The sequence below is a fragment of the Rhincodon typus genome, chromosome 12 (genome assembly GCF_021869965.1).
Source record: "Rhincodon typus isolate 14 chromosome 12, sRhiTyp1.1, whole genome shotgun sequence".
Classification (NCBI taxonomy): domain Eukaryota; kingdom Metazoa; phylum Chordata; class Chondrichthyes; order Orectolobiformes; family Rhincodontidae; genus Rhincodon; species Rhincodon typus.
Window position 1 is genome coordinate 40,974,093 of NC_063343.1, and position 10,829 is coordinate 40,984,921.

Consider the following 10,829-nt stretch of genomic DNA (forward strand, 5'->3'; position numbering starts at 1 on the left):
TTATTATCTCAGATTCTCCAGCATCTGCAGTTCCTATCTCTGATCCTATTTACCTGTACTAGGTTCATAGCCTACTATGCTCTGGCATTTTAAGTGCTCATCCAGATGCTTCTTAAATGTGGCGAGAGTGCCTGCGTCTGACACCCTCTCAGGTCACCATGCCATAAACTTATGTCCTCTTGTCTTAGATACATCTACCATGGTGAAAAGATTCTCCCAATCTACTGCCTATATCTCTCATATTTTTGTATAAAAATAATCTTTGGCAGTTGGGAACAGCAAAAACTCCAAGACATTTTTTTTTTTAAAAGTTTATTAAGAGTAAGAGAATTATCAAGGAAAGAGCAGCGCCTATTAGCGACCAATGGGGCAATGTGTGCATGATGCCAGTGGATGTGGGTGAAGTCTTAAATGAGTACTTCTCAGTTGTACTCACACAGAAGAAAGGTATTGTAGTTACAGTGGTGAGGTACTAAACATGTTAAGATTAATAAGGAGAAAGTGTTAGATGTTTAGCAGGCATAAAGGTGCATAAATCCCTAGGGCCTCATGAGCTGTATCCCTGGCTGCTATGGGAGGCAAAGGAGGAGACTGCTAAATTTAATACTTCACCTCTTTGCTTTCCTAATTTCCATGTTAAGCAACCCCCTACACTCTCTTTACTTTTCAAGGACCTCCCCCATTTTTAATGTACTTCCATGCCTCTCATATTTTTAAAACTTGACAAATGTTTTCTTCTTTTTCCTTATCGAACTCTGAATAACCCTGGTCATCCCTCGACTCACTGCCCTTGCTCATTCTTAGAATGATTATCGCAGCAATGGAAACACTGTCCATCACTCCTACGGTATTGGCTACGAGATTTGCTACTCAAGTCAAGAAAGTATCCATAGCTACAATTGTCTATTCTTAGATATCACTGTGCATTCAAATATTAATCTTGATCAAGTGCCTCACTTCATACCCACATACAGCTTTTAAGTAGAAGAATGTTACAAGTTTTTTTTTCTCAGATCGTGGTAAGTCCACAATGATCACACAGCTCTATCTGTACTGAGAAAGTGGTAGTCAACCTTTCCCTTAAACTGCTGTATTCCAAAACATGAACCCTTTGGTATTGCAAATATGGGACAAATTGCATTAATGTAAACCACAATTATTTAAATGCCATGTCTAATACAAGACTGTGCGAATAGAGAAGCTAAGCAATCTTGAACAATGCAAAATGAATTAAATGCACTTGTTCCATAAGGCTTTTCCTTGAACAATTTTGTTTGCAGATACTAAAGTCAAAGTAAAGTGAAATTAGACAGGTTACATGACAGACAGCTAATCAAACCAATCAGACCCTCTACTTCCAGATAGGCTAGGATATTGTGCTAATTCTGTGTAATGAAATAAAGGGTAAGGCAGAGATGTCTTGTGGCACAGTGGTAGTGCTCCTATGTCTGGGCCTGAAGCTTCAGGTTCAAGTCTCACTTCAGGACATGTTAGTGTGTCATGACACTTTGAAATAGGTTGATTGAAAAAAAATACACTTACAACAGTTAACATATAGCCTGTGGAGGCAAAGAAAGTATGCAAAAATCTTTCCAAAGTAATTCAGAAACTAACTTCAGTACTTTAGTAAAATTTAATTCAGATTATGTTAAAACAGTGAGGTTTTAAGCGTGCATTTTCAGTACAAACCAGAAGAGGGCATAATTACACCAGCAAATCAGCTTTTCTCCCCCAGAAAACCCTGCTTAAAATTGCCCAGAATACTGAACATTCCAATTGTACATTCTATTTTTCCCAAATAAAATCTTACTGTAATGCCAAGTCCTCATTACTGCTATCATAGTGCTCTATTTTGCAAGTACTTCCTAAGGAATCACTCACCAAACGTCCCCGCTCATCTTCAAGGCTCTTTAGAACTCCTGCAAACTCCTGAAGTGACCTCGCTTTGAAAGAAAGTATAATTAGCCAGTAGAAAAGACCAAAATTGCTAAAATAATACCAAACTATGCCACTGCATTAAAAGGGCACAAATTAGGCTATAGCCATCAAGTACATAAACAAAACTGAACAAATTACTGAATCATGCAGTGGCATAATTCACTGGTGCTTCAAAATATGGCCTTTGCCTTTCTCTCATTAGCCTGTCCCTGGATTTACAAATTGTTCCCATGTTCCATTTATTTATGTAGAAGACCAAAATTATTAAGGGAAAATACATGGTAAAGAAACAGAGATGAAACTAACAATCTACCCACTAACTGACTGCCACCAAAAGTGGAACGTTGCCTCCAATTCCCTTCAGGTTTCTATTTTGAGACAATTACTTAGAGAAATGACAACAGTAAATCTTATTTTAAATACCAATTCCGATCATTCATACTTTGGTGGGCATCTATTTCTCGCAGTATTTTTGTTATCCACCACAAAACAAAGGTAATTCATGATAGTGAGATACCACTCTAAATGTAATCTGTTCCGTAGATGAAGAGTGCAAGCATAATAGAATACAAAAACTGCATTGAGACTAGCTTCAAAATCTCCCCTCCCCCTACCGCATCCCAAAACCAGTCCAGCTCGCCCCCGCCTCCCTAACCTGTTCTTCCTCCCACCTATCCCCTCCTCCCACCTCAAGCCGCACCCCCATCTCCTACCTACTAACCTCATCCCGCCCACTTGACCTGTCCATCCTCCCTGGACTGATCTATCCCCTCCCTAACTCCCCACCTACACTCACCTTTACTGGCTCCATCCCCACCTCTTTGACCTGTCTGTTTCCTCTCCACCTATCCTCTCCTCTATCCATCTTCTATCCGCCTCCCCCTCTCTCCCTATTTATTTCAGAACCCCCTTCCCCTCCCCCATTTCTGATGAAGGGTCTAGGCCTGAAACGTCAGCCTTTCTGCTCCTATGATGCTGCTTGGCCTGCTGTGTTCATCCAGCTCTGCACCTTGTTGTCTCGGATTCTCCAGCATCTGCAGTTCCTACAATCTTTGAGACTAGAACCATTTGTTGTTTACAGTGAATCGAATTAGATGTGTGACCTATTGATGTAAATTTTTCACTACGTGAGCACTGAAGACATAAAATGCTAAGTGAACTAAACAAGTCTGTGAGGGAGTTACAAGTCACTATTAACCAATTTTGTGCAATGGTCATTGAACAATTTATCTTTTGGGAATGGTGAAGCTTGTCACTAATAAGATAAGGAGAAGAAAATACAATAAAACTCACCTATATTGATCTCATCATCTGTCTCCGCATCTCCAATACACTGAAACTTAAATTCATTTAAAGATTCTGCAAACTTCTTCTTTGCAACAGACAGATCTGAATAGAGAGATCAAAAAAATTAAGGTTGTTTTCTTCTCAAAAAAAAAGTTGCCGCAGTATTGTTTCATTTACAACCTGTTTGGGATGTCAAGAGACACAAGTGTGGGGTTACGTAACAGCTGGCCCAATGAAATTATGTAGTGCTTTGAGGCATTCTGGTATGCTGAGCTCTTACATCATCAAAGTGTTTCTGTCAAAGTCGACACCTGGGAGTCATCAAGTTCAATTGTTTTTTTCTTTTTACAGGGATGTGGGGAGAAGAGGAGGTGAGATGGTGGTGGTGATTCTTCTCAATTTATGTTTTTTATGGAGTTATGCATACGCCATGCAGTAATGGCAGCAGTGGAAATATGATCAGGGGAGGGGCAGGCAGGGAAGGTTTAGGGAAACAAGGCATTGTATGCAACAATGACCCAACCTACCCAGAGCCTACCGGTTGCCATTTTAACCAAGCTGGGTATCAGGGAATCCAAGCAATCTATGCTGAAAAGGCTTGTCTGTGATAATATTGCTGATATTCTGACTACACTTGGAGCTTCCTAGAGCTGAGTTTAAGCAGTTTAAGGAAGAAAGCAGCTGGGCTTTTCATTGCAATGTTTTCAAGTCAGGAGGCACAGGGATGTTTGTGTAACCCAAATGGACCTGGTCCTGCATCTATCAGGCTTTCGCCCATTTCTAACCACACAAGCTTTCTTTGCAAACTTGCTCAGCACGCCAACAGCCTCTTTGATAGTATTCACCAACCACTGATGTTTTCTGTTTTCCAAGGACTCTTTCCAATAATCTTAAATTGTGTCCTCCACCATTAACTTTCCCATCAGTCAGCCTGTCAATTTGGCTGACTGCTGCCTTAGAAATTAAACAAAGACATGTTGATGATAAACTCAAAAGCACCTTTGCATTTCCAAATTATTCCCCTACAAACTCTGTAACCAAAACAGGCACTAGCCATAAATATCAGGGTCCATGTCTCAGCACAGAGTAGGCACGACATACACTCAGAATATCTTTAATAATGCTGTTTTGTAACTATCTATGAGCTGTGCATGTACAGTTGGAGGTGGCACAAATGTATGTGAGGAGGCAACGGTCCAATTACAATAGCACTAGACTATTAGTCTAGATTATTGTTCTAGGGACTGGTTTAAAACTGGTTTTCATCATGGCAGATGATGAAATTTGAATTCAATGATAATCTGGAATTAATAATCTAATCCTGACAATGAATCCATTGTCAATTGTCAGGAAAAACCCATCTAGTTCACTAATAGCCTTCCAGGAAGGAAACTGTCATCCTTATTTCGTCTGGAGTATATGTGATTCCAAACCCACAGCAATGTGGTTGACTCTTAATCCCCCTGGGCAATTAGGGATGGGCAATAAAGGCTGGCTAGCCAGTAATACCCACATCTATGAATGAATTTTTAAAAATTTTACTTTAGTTTGTTTGCCAGTTAGGAAGTGTTCGTTCTTTGTTCAGCAACACTTCTGTGTTCCATACCTGGTACTGAACACTACACATCACTCATCATGGATGTATTTCCTGCTACTTTGAAAGTCCTACATTGAGTTATAGATTGTTGCAACTATATTTGTAATTCAATATCATTTTCATTGTGCTTTTATTAGAAAACAATTGCTCACTTTAAACATTTTTTGGTACAAAATAGGGTTACACAGAGGACAGAATTGAGTTAAAATTAAGCTTAGTGACCTTATTCCACATTTCAATAATACATCACAATAGCAGATTATAATAAAAGCAATCTGTTTACCATTTATATCTATAATTAAATATTGATAAATACACAATCAAACTTTTTAATTAAAGTATATATCTTTCACCGGCTTCAAGGAGCTACAAAAGATTATTTAATCTGCCCCTTCAAGAAAAGCCTTACTCAGATCAGTTTGTGGAGTTGGGGTTCTCCAGTCCCCTCCCGATTTTACAATTTAATATGCTGATTCCTGGAAAAATTTAGGCACTCAAATGTTCATTCTGGATTCAGGTTATGAATCCAGTCACAGCCTAGAAATACGCACAGTGACTACAGGATGGGCTTGGCACAAATTACGACTCTGAAAAGAAATAGCGATCACCTTGTTCTAATGAAGCTCAAAGTAAAGTGCTATTCCTTTTGAGGTACCTTATGGATTTCAGGACAAACAGTCGAGTTCAAAAATTTCAAACCGTAATCTCTGTTACATTTTCTTTCTGAAGGCACAGGAGGCTATCAGTAAACAAACTTGACAGAAATTCAAAAGACAAGGTGGACAACCAGGTTTATTTTATTATAGAATCACAGAATCCCTACAGTATTGAAGCAGGCTATTCAGCCCACTGAAGTCACACCAACAGCTCAAACAGTATCACAACCAGATCCACCCCCACTACCCTATCCCTATAACCCTGTATTTCCCACAACTAATCCACCTAAGACTACACATCCCTGGACACCATGGGCAATTTAGCATGGCCAATCCACCTAGCCTGTACATCTCCAGACACGCAGACATGAATGACCATGCCAACTCCACACAGTCGCCCAAGGCTGGAACTGAACCGGTGTCCCTGGTGCTGTGAGGCAGCAGTGCAAACCACTAAGCCACCATGCTGTCCATAATTATAGTCCAGTAAGACAAATCTATGCACATCTAAGCAGTGCTGGATTTAGACATAAGCTACTTCTTCGGGCCTCACCTTATAAGGGGCCACTATATGTGAAAAAAAACTTCAGATTTTAAATAATTGGTTGAAAAGGAGGAGACAGGAATAAAGACTCCCTAAAATAGACATTTTTAATTTGATTTGACAAAAAAATTACTTAAAAGGCTACACAATATTATATGAAACAGTCCTGCTTGGACATTAAGCATCATTACAGAAAGACTTATTCCCAGCCTCCATTAGGAAATGCAGTGCTCAGACTCCCAGGCTCCTGTGCCTCTCACTGTTGAACTGCAGAATATCAATGTCGGTCAGAAAAACCTCCACAGTGCAAGCCCTTTCCCTTGACCTTCAACAGTCATATGATCCAATTAAACACTTCAATCACCAAATATATGGCTTCTGTGGTTTTCAAAATCACAATAAATATGAAAGTCTTTTAATTTTAAAACTACTTCCTTTTAAAAATAAATCAATTTTCTAAAAACAATTAAAGCCTCAAAAAGACTTCCTTCTTTCTTTGATATCAGGTAAATATATTATTGATTATTTTTAAGAAACTTCTGCTTTACTTGTAAATAAAGATTGAGCTCAAAGAGTTCGTCAGGAGTTTATTTCTCATTATTACAGAGAAGCCTGTTAAAAATAAAGAGAGGTTTTGAACGTGCACATCAGAAGAGAATAAAGCTGCAGGTTGAAGAATGGCTAAAACAATTACTGAAAATTGACAGGTATTTCACTGTAATAAAAGAGGGGTCTCATACACAGTCAACCAAGCCAACAATAACCAGAAATATCCATTTCTTCTACTGGGATAGACGATAAGGATATGAATGTGACTACTGCACCTTAGAATGTTACAGAATCTGAAATCCCAGGTAAAGAAAATAAATACACCAAGTTGAATGATCTTTGTCTCTGGGATGTCTTAACTGCTGATGATATTTCAATCTGGATAGAAAAAGGTGTGCCAGTGTCAACATTGCAACAGCTCATTTGAAAAATCTAAGCAGTCATGCAAAAGCCAAATTAGATACAGTTACAAAGGGTCCATTTCATTCAGGGCAAGTTGATGGTGAAAATATACTTGGGCATGGCCAGTATTACTTTTGATCTGCAAACTTTTCCCAACATCACTGACAGCACTGACGGGTAATGGCTTAATGATTACCGAAACCCTGCTGGAATTCACATCACGAGAACTCGGAGGATCATTGAAAAGTTGTGCTCATGTATTGTTTAATATCCAAGTAGGACTGTTTTATGTAATATTGTGTAGCCATATAAGTGTACATCTGTCAAATCAGATAAAAATGTCTATTTTAAGTAGTCTTTATTCCTGTCTCCGACTTTTCAACCAATTAGGTAAAATCTGAACATATTTTCTCACATGTAATGGCCCCTCATAAGGTGAGGACCAAAGATGTAGAGTATGCCTAAATCCAACACTGATTAGATATATTGAAGAAACAGATTAGAAACAGAGCAAGAGTACTGAAGCTTATAGTGAATGGGTTATTGCAGAACATTGACTAGCTTTGAGGGGAGGCGATGAAAATTTTGGCTCATCATATGTTGGGAACTTTCTTGGCTTAACAGAACTTGTTTTTAAGTTTGATCTATTTCTTGCCAACCATATAAAACATTATGGAAGTAGTGGATCTAGGAAGCCTTTATGTCTGCCAAAAACAATATGTGATAAATTCATCCAACTTATGGCTGATTTTTTTTTTGTGGATGACTTGAGAAAAGCAGGATACTTCAGTTTGCCTGTAATCTTCAAAGCTTTTCTTTCACATGTTCATCAACTAACTATTATTTTAAAATGCGTGTGTCGCCCAATGATCATTTCTCATTGAACACTTCGACTTTTCTTGAATTAGAATAACATCATGATGAAATTATGGCCAACATGGTGCTGGATTGTTTAGGTAATGAATGCTAATTTGAATAAAAACCAAAAGAATAGCAGATGCTATAAATTAGAAACAAAAACAGAAATTGCTGGAAAAGCTCAGCAGGTCTGGCAGCTTCTGTGGAGAGAAATCAGGGTCAATGTTGCGGTTCGAGTGACCTTTCCTCAGAACTCGCTCAGAATGCTAATTTGACTTCAGTAAGTGCAGAGGACAGACATTTGATTATGCAGATAAAATGGCAAGAACATTCAATAGCATGGAGCAAAAAGAAAGATAAGAATGCTATACATTACATATATAGTCCATGCACTGGACATTCATTGATGATGTTGGACTTCAGCTCCTAAGAAATCTAACTGGGTGTTTTTGATATTCTTATGGTTTTTAATTGTGAGGCACACCAGAAGGGAGTTGTCAATGGATTGTTAATAGATCTTGAAAATATACACAAGTGATAAAAATATGTTGAAAGAGGGTTAAACAGATGCTTACTGTCATGGAGGTCTCTAATATCATATTTGAACAAACAATTAGATGGCTTAAAAAAAAATCAAAAGAACTGCAGATGCTGTAAATCAGAAACAAAAACAGAAGTTACTGGAAAAGCTCAGCAGATCTGGCAGCATCTGTGAAGAAAAAGTCAGAGTTAACAATTTGGGTCCAGTGTCTCTTCCTTAGAATCAGATAGCCTATTGACCAATTGTAGCTAGGATAAGACAGTATTTTTTTTTTAATTTCTTCATATTTTGATTTACAAGAACATCTCTTAAACGCAGTGCTCACCTTGCTTTGCAAGGTATAAAATAGTTTCCAACAAGTAACTTGGTGCTCAAATCAGGCAGTTGGGTCAGGTATAACCAAGGTTTGAAGGTTTGATCAACATGGAGATGACCATGCTAATCCATGCTAATATGTTTGCTGATTCTGAGAAAAAATGCTCTTTCTCTGTAGGGAGTGCAGCAACGGTTTACCAGGCTGATTCCAGGGATGGTGGGACTGACATATAAGGAAAGAGTGACTAGGTTAGGATTGTTTTCGCTGGAGTTCAGACGAATGAGGGGGGATCTCAGAGACTTATAAAATTCTAAACAGACTAGACAGGGTAGATACAGGGAGGATATTCCCAATGGCAGGTGTGTCCAGAACCAGGGATCACAGTCTGAGGATTCAGGGTAGACCATTTAGGACAGAGATGAGGAGACATTCTTTCACCCAAAGAGTGGTGAGCCTATGGAATTCATTGTCACAGGAAGTAGTTGATGACAAAACATTGAATGTATTCAAGATGCGCCAAGATATATCACGGATAAAGATCCGTGGAGAAAGTAGGATTAGGCTATTGAGTTGGACGATCAGCCAGGATCATGATGAAAGGTGGAGCAGGCTCAAAGGGCCTATCTTGTATGTTTCAATATGTTTGTTTGTAGCCTTTAATCTAGCACTATATCAAATGTTGTTTGGAAATCCATGTATACCACATTGATCAGGAGGGCTCTTGTGCACAGTATCTCTCCCTCTGGGCCAGGAGGCCACCGTTCAAGTCCTACCTGCTGCAGAGGTAGGTAATAATGTCCCTGAACAGATTGATTAGAAAATACCTTACACATCATCAGGACCCTTGCACCCAACTTGCTTCTTCAAAAAGCTTTAATAAATTAGGTAAACACAGCTGTCTTTTCACAAAGGCATGTGATTAGGCATTGTCAACAAAATGATTTTTATGTGATCTACTACAACCTCCTCAGTAATGGATTTTAGCCATAGCACTACTACAGATGTTAAACAAAATGATCTAAAAAATTCCCGATTTCTGTCTCCCCTTTTCCTTGAAAACAGTGTTAGTTAATCTTCAATCTGTTAGGTGCCTCTTAGATTCAAGGAATTTTGGAAGTCTATATCCTATGTCTCTACTACCTCTGCAGCCACTTATTTTAAGACCATAAGATACAGACTACCTGATCCTGGGGGCTTATCAGCCTTTAACAGAGCAATGAGCAAGAAGAAACATTGGCAGAGAAGCAGGCACAGGGGAGACCCTGATTCAGGCAGTCAGTGTTAGCTAGAAGAGCAGGTGAGAGGAGACACTGAGCAGCACGTGGAGGAACAGACAAGAGAAGGACCACAAGACAGGCAATCAGCAGCATTAAGGAAATGCAAGTGTGAAAAGGGCCCTCAGGCAGGCAGTCAGGAGCAGAGCTAGATTAATTGGAGGCAACTGGTAAGTAATTTTTCTTTCTGCTTTCTTAATTACTGCAAACTGGAGATAATTTAAAAGTAGGCATAGCAGGACAGCTTAGAATCATAGAATCATAGAATCATAAAGTACAGAAAAGCCTATTGAGTCTGCACTGCCAGAAATACACTAAATCTACATTAGTCTCGTAGCTTTGAAGGTTATGACATTTCAAGTATTCATCCAAACACAACTTAAAGATTGTGAGGTCACCTACTTCAATTACCTTCTCAGGCAATGCATTCCAAACCCTTATTATTCTCTGGGTGAAAGAATTTTTCCTCAAATCTCCTCTAAACCTCCTGCCTTTCACCTTAAAAGTGTGCCCCTTGTTATTGGCTATCCAGCTAAGGGGAACAGCTGCTTTCTATTCATTCTGTCTATACCCCTGATAATCTTATACATCTATATCAGGATCCCTTCAACTTTCTCTGCTCCAAAGAAAACAACCAGAGCTTATCCAGCCTCTCTTCACAGCTAAGATACTCCATCCCAGGTAACATCCTGGTGAATCTTTTCTGCATCCCTTCCAGTATAATCACATCCTTCCTCTCATGAAGTTACTACAACTGCACACAGTACCCTAGCTGGGGTCTGACTACAGTCCTGAAGACCTCCAACATCGCCTCTGTGCTCTGATAATCTATGCCTTAACTGGTAAAGAAAAGTGTCATGGATTCCT

The 10,829-nt window shown here is 39.1% G+C and overlaps 1 protein-coding gene across 1 annotated transcript in view; it reads right to left on the reverse strand.

Moving 5' to 3' along the window:
* Positions 1 to 10,829, reverse strand: part of LOC109930529 (rho GTPase-activating protein 26-like) — a 69,645-nt gene that overhangs the window by 13,744 nt on the left and 45,072 nt on the right. Inside the window, exons 2-3 of the mRNA XM_048603978.1 lie at positions 3,232 to 3,327; positions 1,882 to 1,943 (exon numbers count right to left, since the gene is read on the reverse strand). Coding sequence (XP_048459935.1) covers positions 1,882 to 1,943; positions 3,232 to 3,327 — 158 coding nt within the window. The remainder of the gene's footprint in view (positions 1 to 1,881; positions 1,944 to 3,231; positions 3,328 to 10,829) is intronic.